This window comes from Plectropomus leopardus, chromosome 16 (assembly GCF_008729295.1).
Source record: "Plectropomus leopardus isolate mb chromosome 16, YSFRI_Pleo_2.0, whole genome shotgun sequence".
Lineage (NCBI taxonomy): Eukaryota > Metazoa > Chordata > Actinopteri > Perciformes > Serranidae > Plectropomus > Plectropomus leopardus.
This window is the reverse complement of record NC_056478.1, coordinates 20,156,128-20,172,902: the sequence shown is the minus strand read 5'-3', so window position 1 is coordinate 20,172,902 and position 16,775 is coordinate 20,156,128. Positions and strand designations below refer to the sequence as shown.

Here is a 16,775-nt window from a genome sequence, read left to right as displayed (position 1 = left end):
TACACAATTTTGTTATGCAAATTAACACTAAGAGCAATTACTACATCAGATTGATTTAGGAAGCTTGACTAAAATGTGACTTTCTACTTCCAAAAGGTTAGTTTTAAGTGAACATAGTGGATTAGAGGAATGCTTGACCTGCAGTATGACTGTCTGTATATTAGTTACTCACCTCGTTTCCCTGAATCTGTGAAGAAAAGTGTTTTGTTTGCACGCCTCCGCAGTGAACGAAGAATGCAAAAAAGGTGATCATTCTTTTTCAGCTGAAGTCATGGGGGGATGTCTGTAACAACAGTCTCATTTATCTAGTCATATGCTCAGTGCTTCTCAAAGACATACCTTTTCACTTACGATGTGATATGAACACACCTCACTCATGCATAGAATTAGAAGACGTGTGTGTTCAGGCACGTTCAGGACACACTACTTGTAGATGGAAGTGTTATATATTGTAACGATTTAGGCAAAAATGCATTTGTTTGGGAAGCACTGAGCATACAACTAAATAAATGTGACTTGAATTCTACTGCACGAGTTGTGTGAGAGATTGTAAAAGAATGTTTTTGCTGTTAAACTCAGCCATCATTTAGTTCAATTCATGCAGAATGTCTGCCTTTTTTTTGGATTTTTCGTTTACCATGGAGACATGCAAGATACTATCTTACAAAGGATAATTTGGCAACTGAGGTATTCTTGTTTTTGTCAAAATATTTTTTCCATAAATTAAATCTTTAAATCTGGATGAAAGCTTCTAAAAGTCATGAACATCTACAGGACAGTGCCAACTGAACTCCATCTGCTGCTGAAGGCCATCTGATATGGTCAAAAGTTCCAATATAAGTCAGTGGACCTTTAGTTCAAAGTGTTTTGTGAATTCGTTTTTTTTTTTCCTCCCTGTGTCAACATGTTTTTGCATGGATGGATGTCTGGCACACCAGCAAGTGTTTTCAGTGTCGTGTACAGCAAACCAAATATTAAAAGCGTGATCAAGATGTGTCAAAACTGCTTTAATAAATAACTGGGATGATTATTTAGAACAATGAAACATCGGCTAAAAGAATGAAAACTTCTGTATAAAATTAACTTATGTCCTTGTAGAATAAAATGTATACAATATGCATATTCAGCTTTTAACACCAGCAGTGATGCATCTTTAATTCTTTATTTTGCTGTGTCCCATTTACAGAAAAAAGAAAGCCGTTTTGAGACAGTGACATGATATGAAAAAGGGGTCATTCTGAGCTGAGTTGGTAACTTAAAAAAAACCCAAAACATCTGCATGGTAGCAAAAACATCTGCAAATATTGTTCCCTTCATTAAAGCCTTTAAACCAAACATGAAGCTTATGCATGATGTCCACATTTGACCTACTGACATCCACATTCATGACGCTCAACAGAGTCATGGTGGACTGTTTTTTTTTTCCATCTTCATCAAGTGTTTTATTCCAGAAATCTCCATGACACAGCAAAGCGAGACAGGAGAGCACTTTTCAGGCGAATAAAACACGCCACTTTACATCACACAATGTTTGAAAGAGTTCCTTAATAGTGAAAACAAACCAACAACACAAAAAGATGACCATTGATACACAAATAATGCTTTACATTAAGGCACCTAAAAGAGCAGGGTTTGTGATGGGTTTAGAAATGGTTTGAGGAATTTATTAAGGCTGTAATATATAACACGGCCTGCCAAAAAAGCTACTGCAGAATTTTCTTTGAACCAAATCCTGATCAAATAACAAAAATCAGTCATACCTCTAACAGGGAGAAAGTTTAAAATGACAACTCTCTCAATGTAGTGTGAACTGGATTAAAAAAAACAACAAAAAAACTGTTGACTCATGCTGCGTTCACATGAGATCAGACAGATAGATGGGACTACGACGGCATGGCAGAACGGTAAAACGCAACATGCACGATATCCATGTTTCCTTATGTTGCGATACGTTGCAATGGTGATGACATATTGTTTACATAGAAGTGTATACAATCAATTAAATAGAAATAATTTTGTGTTTATCATTTGATGTAATTTTTCGAGTAATGTTCACTATTTGTCTAGATCACCCATCAAGTTATAAATCCAGTCGTGGACAATGGCAAAAAGTTGCAATTTCTGTTTTGAAACAGTAATGCTGTCTACGGTTTCTATCAACGGTATTCTCTATCGGCCTCGCCTAGTTTTACTGTTCTACTCTGGTCCCCTAAAATGATATTTTTGCGGTCTCCCCGATTCCATTTGAACGCAGCGAAGACCAAAAGGCAAATTTTTTTCATGCATGTAGAGGAATTACAGTGAAAGGAAATTTAAAGATTAAGATCAGATCTTGTAATGTTGGACTAAATATAGCCAAAAAAGACAGTCTTTTTTCATAAAAAAATTGTAGATGGAAGTAGCAATCTTTTGGCCATCTATTTTATGGTGCAGGTATAATTTTGAAGTTGGAAGCATCGCTATTTTATCATAACTAAAAAGCACTGCAGATATAGCCACAGCTGTTGGTGTGATAAACCATTTATAAACCCTTCAGAAACTCCTTCATAGGTGGGTACCTCATTGTAAAGTTCTTAACTGTGGGACTCTGGATATGAAGTGTTATAAAACGTGCCTATTTTGACTGGCATAAATAAAAGGAATGGCATTGTAAAAAAAATAAAAATAATATTAATCATAATAATAACAATAATAATAATAATAAAAATGTGTTGACTTGTCTTTAAGTTACTTATTTCAAATATACACAGCGACTCCTTTAGTATTTACACATATGTACAGAGTATTCATTTCTGTTTTGATCAAATACCTTGAATGGCGTTGCTGTGAAATTGAACTCTCTCGATGTACACTTATATCCCTTTGAGATTTGAGAATAAGGAGGTCAAACTGGGCAGCGCGACTTGGAGAGCCTCGATGCAGCTCTTAGAAAGGCACTTGCTACCAACTCAAATACTGCAAAAAATCCTCAACCAGAGCTTTCAGCCAAGACAACTGAGAGACAGGAGAAAAATAAATGGAAGGCCACATAGTAGGCACTGGGGTTTCTGTCCCCTCTCCCCTCCAGGCCAAGTGTTTTGGTAAGGCTGGCGCACGACGGCCACAGGTGGATCGGTGGGCAAAGCCGGAAAGAGACAGAGTAAAGGGAGGGTTTCCTCTGTTACTGTGGCTACAACAGTCCGTTTCCCTAAAAACCCTTACTGTCCCTTAATGTGTATCTGCCCCCCCCACAGACGCATAACAGGAGCCCGCTGACAACTTAACGAAATCATAATCATCTGTAAACACACAAAAAAACATCTTTATACAGGTTGTTTTTTTCTCCTTTTCAATGATTTATCATCTCATAAATGGTACAATCCCATAAACAAAAACTGGAGAAGGCTTCTTTTGCCTCCTGAAAAAATTGTTACATTTCAGCTCCTTCTGTACATAATTAAAGAAAAAATTAAGTGAACAGAAGCAAAAAAGGATGTTCACTGTGCTCTAGCCTCCTGAATCAAAAATCATTTCAGGTGACAGTGACAAAAACATGAAAACAAAGCAAAGAACGGCTTATTAAAATACAAAGCCTTTTTTCTTCCCAAAAGTAGTCCAAAAATAAGAGTAGTCGCTGCCTTGCAGCTTCTCTCGCTTCCACATCGCAAGTCCTTTGTTTAAATTTCTTATACACAATGGTCTCTGAGGTCTTTTTGACCAGTCAAGGCGGCACTGACATTTTTCCAGCGGTTGTCTTTGGGGCTGTAGCCTGGGGTCCGGTGGGGCGCTTTGAGGGGTGAGCTGGAGCTGTGCATGGTACAGATCACTCCCCCACTGGACTGCACTGCAGTCTTAGAGTACTTATAAACCGGCTGCTTTCCCGCCTCTGCTCCTCCACACTCCTCCTCGAGCTCAAGCTCGCCTTCCGTTTCCTCCTCCTCCTCTCCCTCATCACACGTCCGATAGGAGGGGCCCATGAGCTTTTTGCGCTCCTGCTCGGCGTCCCTGTTGCTCTCTTTCAGCTGCTGCTGCTGCTGCTGTGGACGTCCCACAACAAGCCGAAGTGGCTGCCACTGGTTGTTCACGCTGTCGGTGGTGGATGAGCGAGCGTTTCTCTCACGCTCTTTTCTCCGTTTACGTGTCCACCAAACACATACAATGATGCAGAAGAGGCAGAGCAAGCCGAGGATCACGCACAGGAGAGGCACCAGGTAATCTGTTGACATCAAGATGTACAAGGAAGGAAATAAAGGACAGAGAAATCAGGAAAAGTAGTGAGAAGTGACAAAAGGAACTAAATAGGAACAACAACAAACCCTTGCTGGACACCTTTGTTAATTATTACTCACCCACTGAGGGGGTCATGACCTGTGTTTCCACTTTGACCTCGATGACCGCCAGCATTACAGTGCTGTTGTGCCGCTTGGACAAGGTGCCCACTATGGCGCTGGCTGCCTCCTGGATCAGACTGTGGTCTGGTAGATCCTCCGGCTGGAAAGACTGAGAACCGAACCGGACAGCAGGGATTTAATGAGACATAACAGCTGAGAGCAAGCATCAAGTTGTGACCACACATCTGAAAAATGTACAGGGTTAATTTGTCATTCTTTAATACAGGGTTGAACCATGTGATGCAGGCTGTGACTCCTTCACGCTATGTATAAATCATTTAAAAAATAAAATAAACAATATAGCTATACTTAATAAATAAATCACATCTTATTCACCCTAATGTGCTATATCTGAGATTCAATACACCCCTTGTCCTTACCACTTCGCCATTAACCCTATATTTTGCATGTTCTCGTCTTGGGGTACACTGTTCCAATTCTCATTGGGACAGACGATTAGGGCAAAGTGTGAGGGCCACATGGCCCTCAAAATGGAGTATTTTTCAGAGAGGCACACTTCAAACCACGTGCTATGAAAATACAGTACATGGTTATAAGACTGCACAAGCAACAGAGGTAACACATGTACTTTCTTCATTAATTAAGATTAAAAATTACGCTAACCTTTGTTTTATCTTACCTTAATGTAATTTCAAAGTGATAATGTCTGAGGGATATGGGTTAAAAAACAACAACAACAACAACAACAACACAAAAAAAAAAACAGTATTGTGCCTAAATAGCCAAACAGACAAAAACACAAAGGAGGAAAACACACACATGTAAGTGATATCAATCTTTTCATCTAACTATTGGCAAGAGGGAGCACAAGTACATTTAAAACATTTCCAAGCTATTCCTTTAACTTTACTTAAGATTCTGCTGCCTATAATGGCGAAATTTGTCACTTTGACCCAATTTTTTTTTAAATGCAACACCTTGTGTGAGCAGTTTTAGCCAAAAAGTAGCTCTGAAAAGAAGCTCTAGATGTCCCAACCAACTCAAAATGCGCCACCAAAGGAACCAGTGACCATCAACATTTTGCTTCTCAGCTGAAAGTAGGTTGTTTTAATACCACTGTACATAGAGCAGAGTGAACAGGAGTATAGTAGACAGCTTCCTCTGCCAAGAATGGGATATCATACAAACTTGGATCGTTTACTTACTATGGCCACCTCGACAGCATCCGGATTCGATTGAGAGAGGTCACACAGCAGGAGAAGGGCGTGATCTTTAGCCAAGCTTCGGGTGTCAGGAAGATACCTCAGCTCGTAGCAGATGTTCTCCACTGTTGTTCCCTGAATATGTGCACACACAGACTGATCAGCAACAATACAACGATACAAAAACCCACTGCTGGAAAATAAGTCGGAGACTGCAACAACAAAAATGTGTGAAGAGATGACTCACTGTTGGTACTTTGTCTCTGTTGAAAACAAGTGTGATGCGGCCACAGCTGTTGTCCAAATGCCTGGTGTTTGGCTGGCACTTGGTGGTTGCTTGTGGAGGTGATGGTCCAGCCATGGAGCAAACTCCCCACTGGTGGCAGGGTGGGGAGAAGCACGTGAGGTAGCTGTGCTCCAGACACTCCCGTCCACCCGGGCAGGACTGCTGTTTCTGGTCCTGGCCTGAAGACTGAAGGCGGCAGGGACGACGACCACACAGCACCTATGGCACGGGGTCATAACTTCAGTAAATAACGTAAATACACAGTCTCACACTGCGTTGTCATTTATGGCGTATGTTTACATTTTAAAACATTTTGCTCCAGAAACGACAGTTAATGAACTGTTACTTCATGACTGATTAATTAACTGAGTTAACGTATTAGCTCTGATCTTATTTACGATCACAGCACAAACGGTTTTCAAGTTTAGAAGGGCTGCGTTACCTTTGTACACTCCACTTTGCCATTGATGCAATGGCAGCTGTTGCACTCTTCCTCCCAGCGGCTGCCGTGGGGAAACTGCAGCCCAGCATAGCGGCAAGTCTTCCCAATACCTATAACTACAGACAGAGAGAGAGAGAGAGACACGTTGAACTTCTGTGGCAGGAAGTCTGACATGAGAGTTACTAAATTAATGAATGTTTGAAAATGTTGCTTACATTCTGTATTAATAAGACAAAGAGTACAAACTTTGACTACATAAACTATGACTGAGGAGTGAGTGTGACTCAAGTGAGCAGAGAATAGACGCATTTACACTCTTGGCATCGGACTCCTGCTCTACCGAGCGGACAGATACAGCGGAAGCCGTTGATCTCGTCCACACAGGTGGCACCATAGGCACACGGTGAAGACTGGCACTCGTTTATGTCTGTCAAAGGAAGAGGAGCATCGAGTTTAATTTGGACAACAGGCCCTGGATACCTACTTTTCTTAGTTAGAGTGACACCTAGTTGATTTTCAACTAGGTCTGTATCATTGTGGTGTAGGGAGTCTCTACAGAAGTGCACCTCCCCCCCAAAAAAATCACTGGAAACCGCCACCATTGTCACCCAGATTCCACATGAACACAGTCTGGATGAGAATTCTCAAATTCAGCCTGACAGAAAAGGTGAACGTTATCCGGCCAAAACAAAAGAGCGGAGAAGAAGAATTTCAGGGTCACTGGGTAATTTGTCTTCTGTGTGTGTTTGTGTGACTGTGTGAGTATGGAGGAGGGACGACCTCTGACCCCTGAGGCGTTAAAGGGCCGAGAATAAGGGAGAGGGCGGCGTCCCGGTCTTACATTTAGGTGTCAATGTGTCCATCTCGTCCTTGTCCCTGCTTTTCATCGCTCCACCTCTCCATCCTCTTAATCATACTAGTTGCCATAGCTGTTTGGGTCATCTGAATGAATGTCTTGATTTGAATAATTTAGTTGGGTTTTTTTTTTATATTTTATATTTGCTCTGCATAAAAAGGCATGTGAAGTAACCTCATGTCATTACTTACTGATTCGGCAGTCCGGTCCAGCAAAACCGGGAGCGCACTCACACCGAAACCAGTTGACTCCGTCCACACAGATACCGCCATTGTAACTGAGGAGAGGAAAGAAATAAAAAGCGATTAGATGAGGCTGTACAAGAGCCACATCCTTTCCAGCTGCAACAAAGCACCTCATTTTTGTGTGTGTGTGTGTGTGTGTGGGGGGGTGTTGAGGGGGGGTCACAAAGCTCAATTCAACTCATCAATACAAGCCTCCACCTTTCAGATGCTAATTGGTGTGTCCAGTCCCTCCCCTCCCCTCCTCTCATCATGCTTCTCCTCCTCAAAGCCCAGCTTCCCCCACCTTCAGGTCGCACGGGAAGAATGAACACGTACGCCCTCCCCCGCCACTCCACCCCCCACCTGCATTCACCATGGGGTAGGTGGGACTCTTGGTGGTGTATGTTCAGATGTTAGCACAGCGGCAGTGATACAGTTCTGTCTCTGTTCTATTCAATAACCGAGCCCCCTCCTCTGAGAGATGCCCCCTTTGAGGCTTGATTTAAGGACAACTTCTACTGCTTTTAGCGGCCCTTCACCCCTTCAGCCTGCAAGGTCTGTGTGAAGTGTGGAGACGAGGGAGACAGGGATAAAAGAGGGCGGGGTGGGGGGGGGGGGGCAGGAAACTGTACATACCAGGGATGAGGGTTGCAGTCGTTTTTATCTGTTGAAGAGAACAAAAAAAGAGACATTTAGCGTTGAGTTAATACAGTGCCATACTTTCACTTTTACATGTTGGCTGCTTAAAACGCCACATGCATGTGGTGTATGTTCAGATGTTAGCACAGCGGCAGTGATACAGTTCTGTATTTCTTTAAGAGATCCAAAACAGAATTGTTCAGCATGCTAAAACATGGATCCTGTGACACGTTTATATATTCAAGCCATCCTGAATAAAACTAAGACAAATTTTGCTTTTACTACAACTAGCCCAGCATGTTGAAGCGTCTCATTCGAGCTACAGGAGATGATGGCATTTCTGAGGTCGCTGTATCACTTATATTGTCATTGTTGCAACACAGAGAGGCCCAGTTTAAATGTTGGAGTATCCCACAAGTACATGTATGGTGGATCCAAGACTAGCAGCTCTTAGATATTTTGGGTCTTTGAGATGCGAAACACTGGAAGATTGAAACTTTAAAAAAATCAAGTCATGAAATGTAACCCAAAACAATTTGACAGTCACTAAATATTCATTTTATGTAATTCATAAGATACTGAGTTTACATTCTAATTGTGTGTTAACACTGAACGCGATTCAAGCCTTTCTGCGTGGCAAGATGGAATACAAAGTGAATGCAAAGACGCAAATGGATGCAAATTCATGTTGACCGATGCAAATGTGATGCAAACACGCAACATTTAAAAAAAAATTTTGAACATAAGAATTTGTGTCTGTGTTTACACTGTGTTTGCAAAAACCTTTCAGCTTTGGAATCTATTTGTGATTCTCCAGACGTTACAGAGATTTAGAAATGGACAAGCTTATTGTCCCTGTCTGTGGGCAACTGCCTTCCCCAGTTAGGTTGCACAACTGCTAAGGGTAAAAGTCGAGCAGATGTGAAATACTCAAAAAAAACAAAACAAAAAAAAAAACATTCCAGCGGTTGTGTTTGCGCAAGTAACGACTTCAGTGTGAAAAAAGCACGAGGAAGCAACGATGAAATGTGACATCTCATCAGAAACACTCCGCATGTGGGCTTAATGAGGTATAACAAGTGCACGCTCACTTCCATATCAGTCAAATGCAAAGCTACACAGAGACACTAACTTTGGCCACAGGTGGGGCCTTCCCAGCCCTCTTTGCAGATGCAGGTGAAGGTGTCTCCTCCTCCGACACAGGTGCCACCGTTGGAACAAGGACTGGAGGCACATGTGCTGTTCTTGGCTGTATGACGACAAAAAAAGCATCGGTCAAAGATTGCAGCAAAGCACAGCCAAACTTTGACTGTATAGTATCCTTGAATATACCATTTGTATTTTATTATATCCCAGCGACAGCAAACACAGCCTTTGTCAGCTGAAAATGGTGCCAGCTGGACTAATCCGTCACTTGCTAATCTTAATACTGCAAGTTGAAAACAAAACAAAATGACCCCTCCTTCCAACAAGACAGGCACATGTACACAATGTGTGGATGAATAAATGAAGTTAAACACATTTCTCATTATCTAGAATGATCTAATTGCAAAGATACAAAATACCCCCCAAAAAACTGTCTCCATCAATCATTAGCTTCCTAAACTTGGATAGACACCATCTCGAGGCCTCACCTGTGTTGCATGTGTTTCCTCCCCAACCGGGTGGGCACGCACAGCGGAAGGCATCCCCGTGGTCGTAGCAGGTGCCTCCGTTGCTGCAGGTGGTTGCGTCACATTGGTTCTCGCCTGGCCAGGATTACAGAGAAGCAGTGAAGTAAAACACACAATCTTTCATAGCATACAAAAGAAAGGCTGATTCATATGATCCAATACACTCTTCAGTGAAGGCATTTAGTTGTCAAAACATAAACGATGAAGAAGATGTGCAGCATGGTGGAGTTGGGGCCACAGCCAGCTTTAAACATAAACACACACATTAACACAGTCAGCGTAACTCACGGGAATGGCAGGTCTTGCCCTTCCAGTTGTCGGCACACTCGCAGTAGAAGTCGTTCACCAGGTCGACGCAGCGTCCGCCATTCTTACATGGGTTGTGTCTGCATTCATTCACATCTGTAGGAGGGAGTAAATGATTTGATATGAACTAAATTGTCTTCTATTCAGTGCAAAGTAATCTAGAAAGGAGCAGGCAGAAGCTCTACCCTAAGCAAAACCGTTTTGTTTTTTTTTTTTAATTCTGCCAATAACTGAAGAAGTGAATTAGGATGAAGCCAAGGAACTCACTGAGGTCGCAAAGTCGACCCTCCCAGCCATCAGGACAGAAGCACTGAAAGGAGTTCACTCCATCAATGCAGGTTCCTCCGTTTCCACAGGGGTTATTGATGCAGTCGTTAATATCTGAAAAGTGAGATAGAAAAGTTATAGACAATCACTTTCAACAGAAATACACTCAGTGGATATATATCTATAATTCTTTAGCATCTATAAGTAATTTATAAGCACTTAATGAATGTTTGTGAAGGTTTATAAACACTGATGCAGTTGTAAACACATATGAGAACATTTCAAGTGTTCATTAATGTGTTTGTTAACAAAAAATATGAAAATAAATATCATTAGGTATGACTGAAGCCACGTTATACTGTGTATATGTGAAACATTCACATTTGAATTGGTTTTCCCATGTGATTAACATGTTTCATATGTTCATCACATTTAGAAAACACTTAAAAATCCTTACATCTGCTTAAAAACCTTAATGTCTGCTATAAAAATATCATGTCTTCTTTCCTATTATACAACCTTTTAATGATTTTAAAACTAATTGCAAATGATAATTACGGTTTAAAATAGAAAGAGTGATTGGTATAACTGTGTTTTGAAAAATATTATAGATATGTTTGTTTAGGGCTGTACACAAATTCAGAATAATGGCAGTTGAACTGCATTTCAACACTTAACAGTTTGTTTTGTTTCCCACAGAAATGTTAAAGGCTGAATTGGCTCCGTGGGACGTTCAGTGTGACAGCAGCATCCGTGTCATATGGTAACGGCACTAATGACGAGTCCTAAATGTGCATTTTTTGCCAACACTAGATATCAAACAAAAGCCAGAGACTGTATCCTATTAACTTGCTGTGAGCTTTAAATTAACCACATCTTCACCATTCGGGGAGGTCTCTCTCTCTGTCTCTCTCTCTGTCTCTCTCTCTGTCTCTGTCTCTCTATGTGCCACTGACGGGATGTCTGCAGCTGCAAAGAGTCGACTTGAAGCAATCTCAGATAACAGAGGGTTGACTGACGGATGATTCAAGCCTCCGACTTTCAAGGGGCAGCCTTAATATTAACTATGAAAACGTATGTACTTTTTGAGTTAAAATTGAATTTAACCCAAGGGATTATTAAAGTAATTATTAAGTAGACAATTTCATCATTTAAAAAAGCGTTTTGCAAGCATAAGACAGATTTTTTAAAGCTAAAGTTAGTTTCATTTTTTAAAAATTTCAGTTGTATGTCTGATCTTTAACAAAAAAAAAGGTAAAAATCTCAAGGCCAGCGTCTCTGCGTACTTTCATGGCAGTAGATGCCACTGAAACCCGGATCACACACGCAGGTGAAGTTGCCCGCCGGCTGGCTGATGCAGCGTCCTCGTGGACCACAGACGTTAGAGGAGATGTGCCGCACTCCAGCTGAGTCGTTGGTTGCTACAGCAACAGTGCAGCTGTCAATCACTGCAAGACAAAAAAACAATCAAATTCATTACTTTTTGTGACATTATAATATGTATACACTAGTGTTTCATAACTGCAGATGACTTAGGTCACCTTGACATGGGGTGGTTTGGCAGTTCTCCTTGAGCCGTTCACACATCTTGCCCTCGTAGCCTTCGGTACATGCGCAGTAGAAGTCTTGTTCCATGCTGTGGCACTTGGCCTCATTCTCACAAGGGTTTGGATCACAAGCGTCTGTGGGGGACCAGCCAGAGATCTGAGGACATCAAGAGGAGAGGAAAATATTGCATTTAAATACAGTGAGTATGGAGTATACACAGGTCAAAACTGAGAACTGAGATTTGAAAATATGCTACTTAAGGCTGCACCAATCATGATTTTTAGGGGTTGGTGTGTCATGATACGCTGGTCAGAACCAAATGCTATGGTCCCAGCCTATTATAACTGACTATTAGACATTGCACACACAGAATTACAACTCTGAAGCCCATCTCCTTTACAGAACGATTTATGACATTTATTCCTATGTTTTTGAAAGAAATTAAACCAATTTGCTCACATTTCAAAGATTTAAATGCTTGACTTTGCATGTGTTTAACAGAGGTTTTTACATTTATGTCTCTAGGATAGTTTTATCTAATCTGACATTCAAAACATTTCATAAAGTCACATCTGAGAGAACACACTCCTCTATAAATGCCTAATCACAACTACAGCCCTTTTTTTCCGTTGAGCAGCTCCACTGGATCAGCCAAGGGTACAGTGCCTCACCAAAGGGCACTTGGGCAATAGTTGTGGGAGGTGAGAGACTGCTGCACCAAAACGGATCTTTAGTTATTATTAAAGATGCATGTGAAGCCAAATGAGCAACAGAGAAAGCGGCTCTTAAGTCTGTGCAGGTGAGCGGCTTAGTTTGGCACAAGCCACCACCGCTGTTCAGAAACAAATCAAAGGTATGTGGACGAGCAAAGTAAGCCTAAGAAACTTTGCCTAAGCTCATCAAGGGAATCCACGCTTTTGGTTTTATATCTGTACCATGCTTAATCTAGCAAGATTATACGGAGACAGAAGCCTGGCAGAAGAAAGAGAGAAACTGAGCAGCAAGACAACTATGGCCCATTATAAGGGCAAATACTGACTCTGGTCCAACATCATGCAGAGCTGCAGTAAACATAAGAAAGATAAATCATCCGTCATACCACCCTGACATAGAAAGAGCCCAACAAGAGGCCTTGGTGACATATTTTGTCATTTCTACATGCAGCAATACAGAGGCTGGAGTGAAAATCTCTCAGTTTATGTAAACAGGAGCCTACTGTGCATAAACTCTGAGTTGCACCCCTTCGCCATTTAAGGTGCTGAACAAGGGAGTTAGAGCTGGGCAACACGGTGGGTGAAGCCTGCGGTCACACACAGTTTATTTTACCCCAAGTGTCACGGCCAGATACGTTTTTTCTTTACTATTTGCATGTGTGTGGTCAGGGGAGTGTGTCTGAGGGCAAGAACGTCTATACATCTTCAGCACATTAACGTAACTGTTTGGACTGTTAAACACGCAGGAGACATTTGCAAGCTTGCAATTGTTTTCACCTCTGTGTTTGTGTGTGTGTGTGTGTGTGTGTGTGTGTCATCATGGCAAAATGTTAGTCCTGGTGACACCTACTGTATTGAAATAGCACAGAAGCCATTTTGAGTACTTTGGTATGTGTTTACTGGTATAATAATGTGTAGATAAGGATCAATGTATCAAATCAATGACAAACAAGTCTTTTATTTTGAAATTTCCATGACATCTGTGTCACTACTTCTGTCCAAGTGCACCTTCCTAAACATTCAGACTGTGCTAGCGGCCTGCATTAGGCAGATAATGGCAAGCAGCCAAAAAAGCAGACATAATGAGGATATTTGCTGATATAGTCTCACATCAATCAACACTCTGCTGAACTGAGCCAAGCTGAAATAGTATCACTGCAGACTTTATGATATCAGCAAAAACCATATCATTAACAATATATATATTATATATATATATATATATATCTACAATATTTCGTATTGTGATGAAACTTGTAATTTAGACCCATAGTGTTAATATGTCTGTCTGTGGACTGATTTTGTCTCCGCTATAGTCAACTGCATGGACCTGCATTTGAAAGTGCTTTTTTGCCCACAATGTCATTTTTGTTTTCTCTTATTTTAACATGCTAGCATGCTAGCATTTGCTAAACAAAAAGCACAGCTGAGGTTAATAAGGAAAATTATCTTTGCAGACATTTACTGATAAATCAAAGTATTGGACTATTAAAATCTGATCTGTTGATTGAATAAATTCTTTATCGAACTAGAGATATTTTATTTAAAATCTCAAATGTCAACCTGCTGGTGGCGCTTGGAGATCACGAAAGTCACAAGGATACATCATCTGGGTATAAGGAAAATTATCTTTGTAGAGATCATGAATGTCTGAACATAATTTCATGGTAATCCATTCAGTACTTGTTGAGATATTTTAGTTTGGACTAAAGTGTTGACACACTGACCAACGCTGCCTCTCACAGAGCAACACTGCAAGGGTGGCTTAAATACAAAAATCTCTTTAGGTTGACTCCCCAAATAAATTAGATGTGGGTCTATATCCATAAATTTTACTGCCTGATTAAGACAAGCATGTCACCTTCTAAGACAGTAAATGTGGCTCTTTTCCGTACTCAGGTTGTCCTTATTTTTTTCACACTACTACACAATCAAACTTCTCCGAATGTGAGAGGAGACACTAATGAGAGAAATATGATGCTGTAGATGTTGTAGTTTTGGCACTGCAGGGCAGGAACATACACCGTGCCATAGCGGGCATCACAGCTCTGTAGTATGCGGGCAGAAATCCAACGTCACCTCATTCAGAGAGGCTCTTATTTATAGTAGAGATGCTAAAACAGGATTGGCTCCTGACCAGCAATGTCCTCCATTCAGGGCCCAAGAGATTCAGTGAAGTGTCGGTTTCCTTGCTGCTAACCTACATTAACTTCAAACACACACTGGGCTGCAGCAAGGACACTGGTATGTAATGTCTGCATGAAATATAATGAGCAATTATAAAAGAAGTTTGTAATAAAACCTGGACGTGGCTTATTGGACTAAGAACACATTACAAAACTTTTAGGCAGATCATAATTTGGCAATAATCAGTTGGCTTAGATCACTGTGCTAAAATGAGTACTGCAGTTTGTCCATATTTTCAAAATCCAAATGGCTGCCCATGAAGTATAAATATTATTTTTTCCACCAAATCAGGATATCCTGATCTGACAACTGGCACTGCTACGTTTTTAGAATTATGTCAGTCAAGTCAGATTTGGCTGTTCAATGAAAATATTTGACTATTCCTTCCTTTTTTTCCATATAGAGTTCAAAAGAGTTTCAGCTGAATAATCAGGGTTACAGCGACGTTCATGTTATACAGTAACAAGACAAGCTAGCCCTTTGAGCGAATGCTTGTCAATTACGCAAACAACTGATCGGAGATGGGACACATTTTTTGCAGACACTAGATATCAAACAAAAGCCAGAGAGTGTATCCTGTTAAATTTCTGTGAGCTGTAAAGTCAATACTCCTAAACATGAAGCATAAAATAATGTTATCTGTCTCGATGTTAGCCTTACTTCTTCAGGCAGTTGCCTCTGTCTCACTTACACTCACCCTGGGTCTGGGTCCGCAGCTTTTGTCAATTACAACAAATGTGTCCATTTAAGAGAGTTTGGTGATTTTAATGTTATGAGCAAACCTAACAGGAAAAGGAAACATAACTTGAGGATAGGAATATAAATGGTCTTGCAAGAGGCCAATTGTGCATCTAATAGGTGAAAAAAAAAGTTCTTGTACGGCGGTTCACAGAAACCAGAAATCCGACACACTGTTAGTCACTTGTGTGTGATTTAATTACAAAATACACAAGAGTGTGTGAACATGAATTGGGCACCATACTGCTACTTGCTACATAGTGTAAACACAAGCTTAAAAATGGTCAAACTAAGCAGCTCTGATCAAATATAAACCAAGACTCTGTTACTGCGTTGCCTTTCTCACCTTAAATTATTTCAGAATCGTGTTTTAGCTTACCGTTTAACTGTAATACGAGATAGCCAGTAATTCACACACACAAGTTTCTCATAACGTCACCCATCAGCGGTCCTGTGCGGTGCAGTGCATCCTGGTACTTGTAGGTTTTCTACCTTTTGATCAAAAGCATGCGTTTTCTCTGTTTTCTCTGGTCATGTAGCAACAAATCCAAATGTATTTGTGTCATTCTACTGCAGAGATGGCCTAGTTTTATTAAAAGACTGTCTCTCCAGCTGTGAAATACTTCTTTAAGTCCCAAAGCCACCACCAACCTTAAAAAAATGTCCCCACGATAATCTGATCCAATGTGACCTGCGGAACATGAGACTCACCTCACACAGCTGTCCTGCAAACTGTGGTGGGCACTGACACACAAAGCCGTCCAACACTGTGTGGCACTGGCCGCCGTTCTGACAGGGTCTGCTGTCACACTTATTCCTCTGGATTTCACAGTGAGTGCCCACAAAACCTGGAGGACACTGGCAGTGGTAACTCCTCGAGCCCTCCTGTAGACACAGAGAAATAAATGAAGAGTCAAATGGCGAGGACAAAGAGAATATGGAATAAGATTAAAACTAAAAGCACGCATACCTTGCATGTTGCTCCGTTCTGGCACTGACCATGGCAGCCATTGAGGTCTAAAGACAAATAGAAAATGAAAATGAAAAAGTTTTATAATAAACATGATGAAGAGCATTACATATTTATCACTTTATCCACTATCAGGTGTAAACTATGATATGGCATGTGCACAGATTAAATCAAAGTTTGGAAGATAACTAGTGAAGCCAAAAGAGTCCCAGATAGACCATGTGCAGATTGGAACGAGGCATGCACTGGATCCAGAGAGAGGAACTGGGCATGCAAGTTCAGTCATGGTGATTCAGTTTGCCAAGGCGAGAAAGAAACGGGTTACCACATGTGGAAAAGCGATTGGCACTTAGATACACCTACGCTGTGAGTCAAGGAAGTGAGAGGAGGCGT

General features: G+C 41.1%; 1 protein-coding gene across 2 annotated transcripts in view; it reads right to left on the bottom strand.

Annotated features, from left to right (window-relative positions):
* Nucleotides 1–2,575: 2,575 nt before the first annotated feature.
* The window catches only part of jag2b (jagged canonical Notch ligand 2b), a 55,219-nt gene continuing 41,019 nt past the window's right edge, over nt 2,576–16,775 (bottom strand). For both annotated transcript variants that reach the window (XM_042503239.1, XM_042503240.1), the window contains 16 exons: nt 16,383–16,429; nt 16,124–16,297; nt 11,768–11,930; nt 11,513–11,674; nt 10,227–10,340; nt 9,942–10,055; nt 9,615–9,728; nt 9,113–9,229; nt 7,978–8,005; nt 7,309–7,394; nt 6,575–6,688; nt 6,262–6,377; nt 5,781–6,038; nt 5,537–5,668; nt 4,329–4,479; nt 2,576–4,195 (listed from right to left, as the gene is read on the bottom strand). In XM_042503239.1, coding sequence (XP_042359173.1) covers nt 3,666–4,195; nt 4,329–4,479; nt 5,537–5,668; nt 5,781–6,038; nt 6,262–6,377; nt 6,575–6,688; nt 7,309–7,394; nt 7,978–8,005; nt 9,113–9,229; nt 9,615–9,728; nt 9,942–10,055; nt 10,227–10,340; nt 11,513–11,674; nt 11,768–11,930; nt 16,124–16,297; nt 16,383–16,429 — 2,420 coding nt within the window. In that variant the 3' untranslated portion in view covers nt 2,576–3,665. The remainder of the gene's footprint in view (nt 4,196–4,328; nt 4,480–5,536; nt 5,669–5,780; nt 6,039–6,261; nt 6,378–6,574; nt 6,689–7,308; nt 7,395–7,977; nt 8,006–9,112; nt 9,230–9,614; nt 9,729–9,941; nt 10,056–10,226; nt 10,341–11,512; nt 11,675–11,767; nt 11,931–16,123; nt 16,298–16,382; nt 16,430–16,775) is intronic.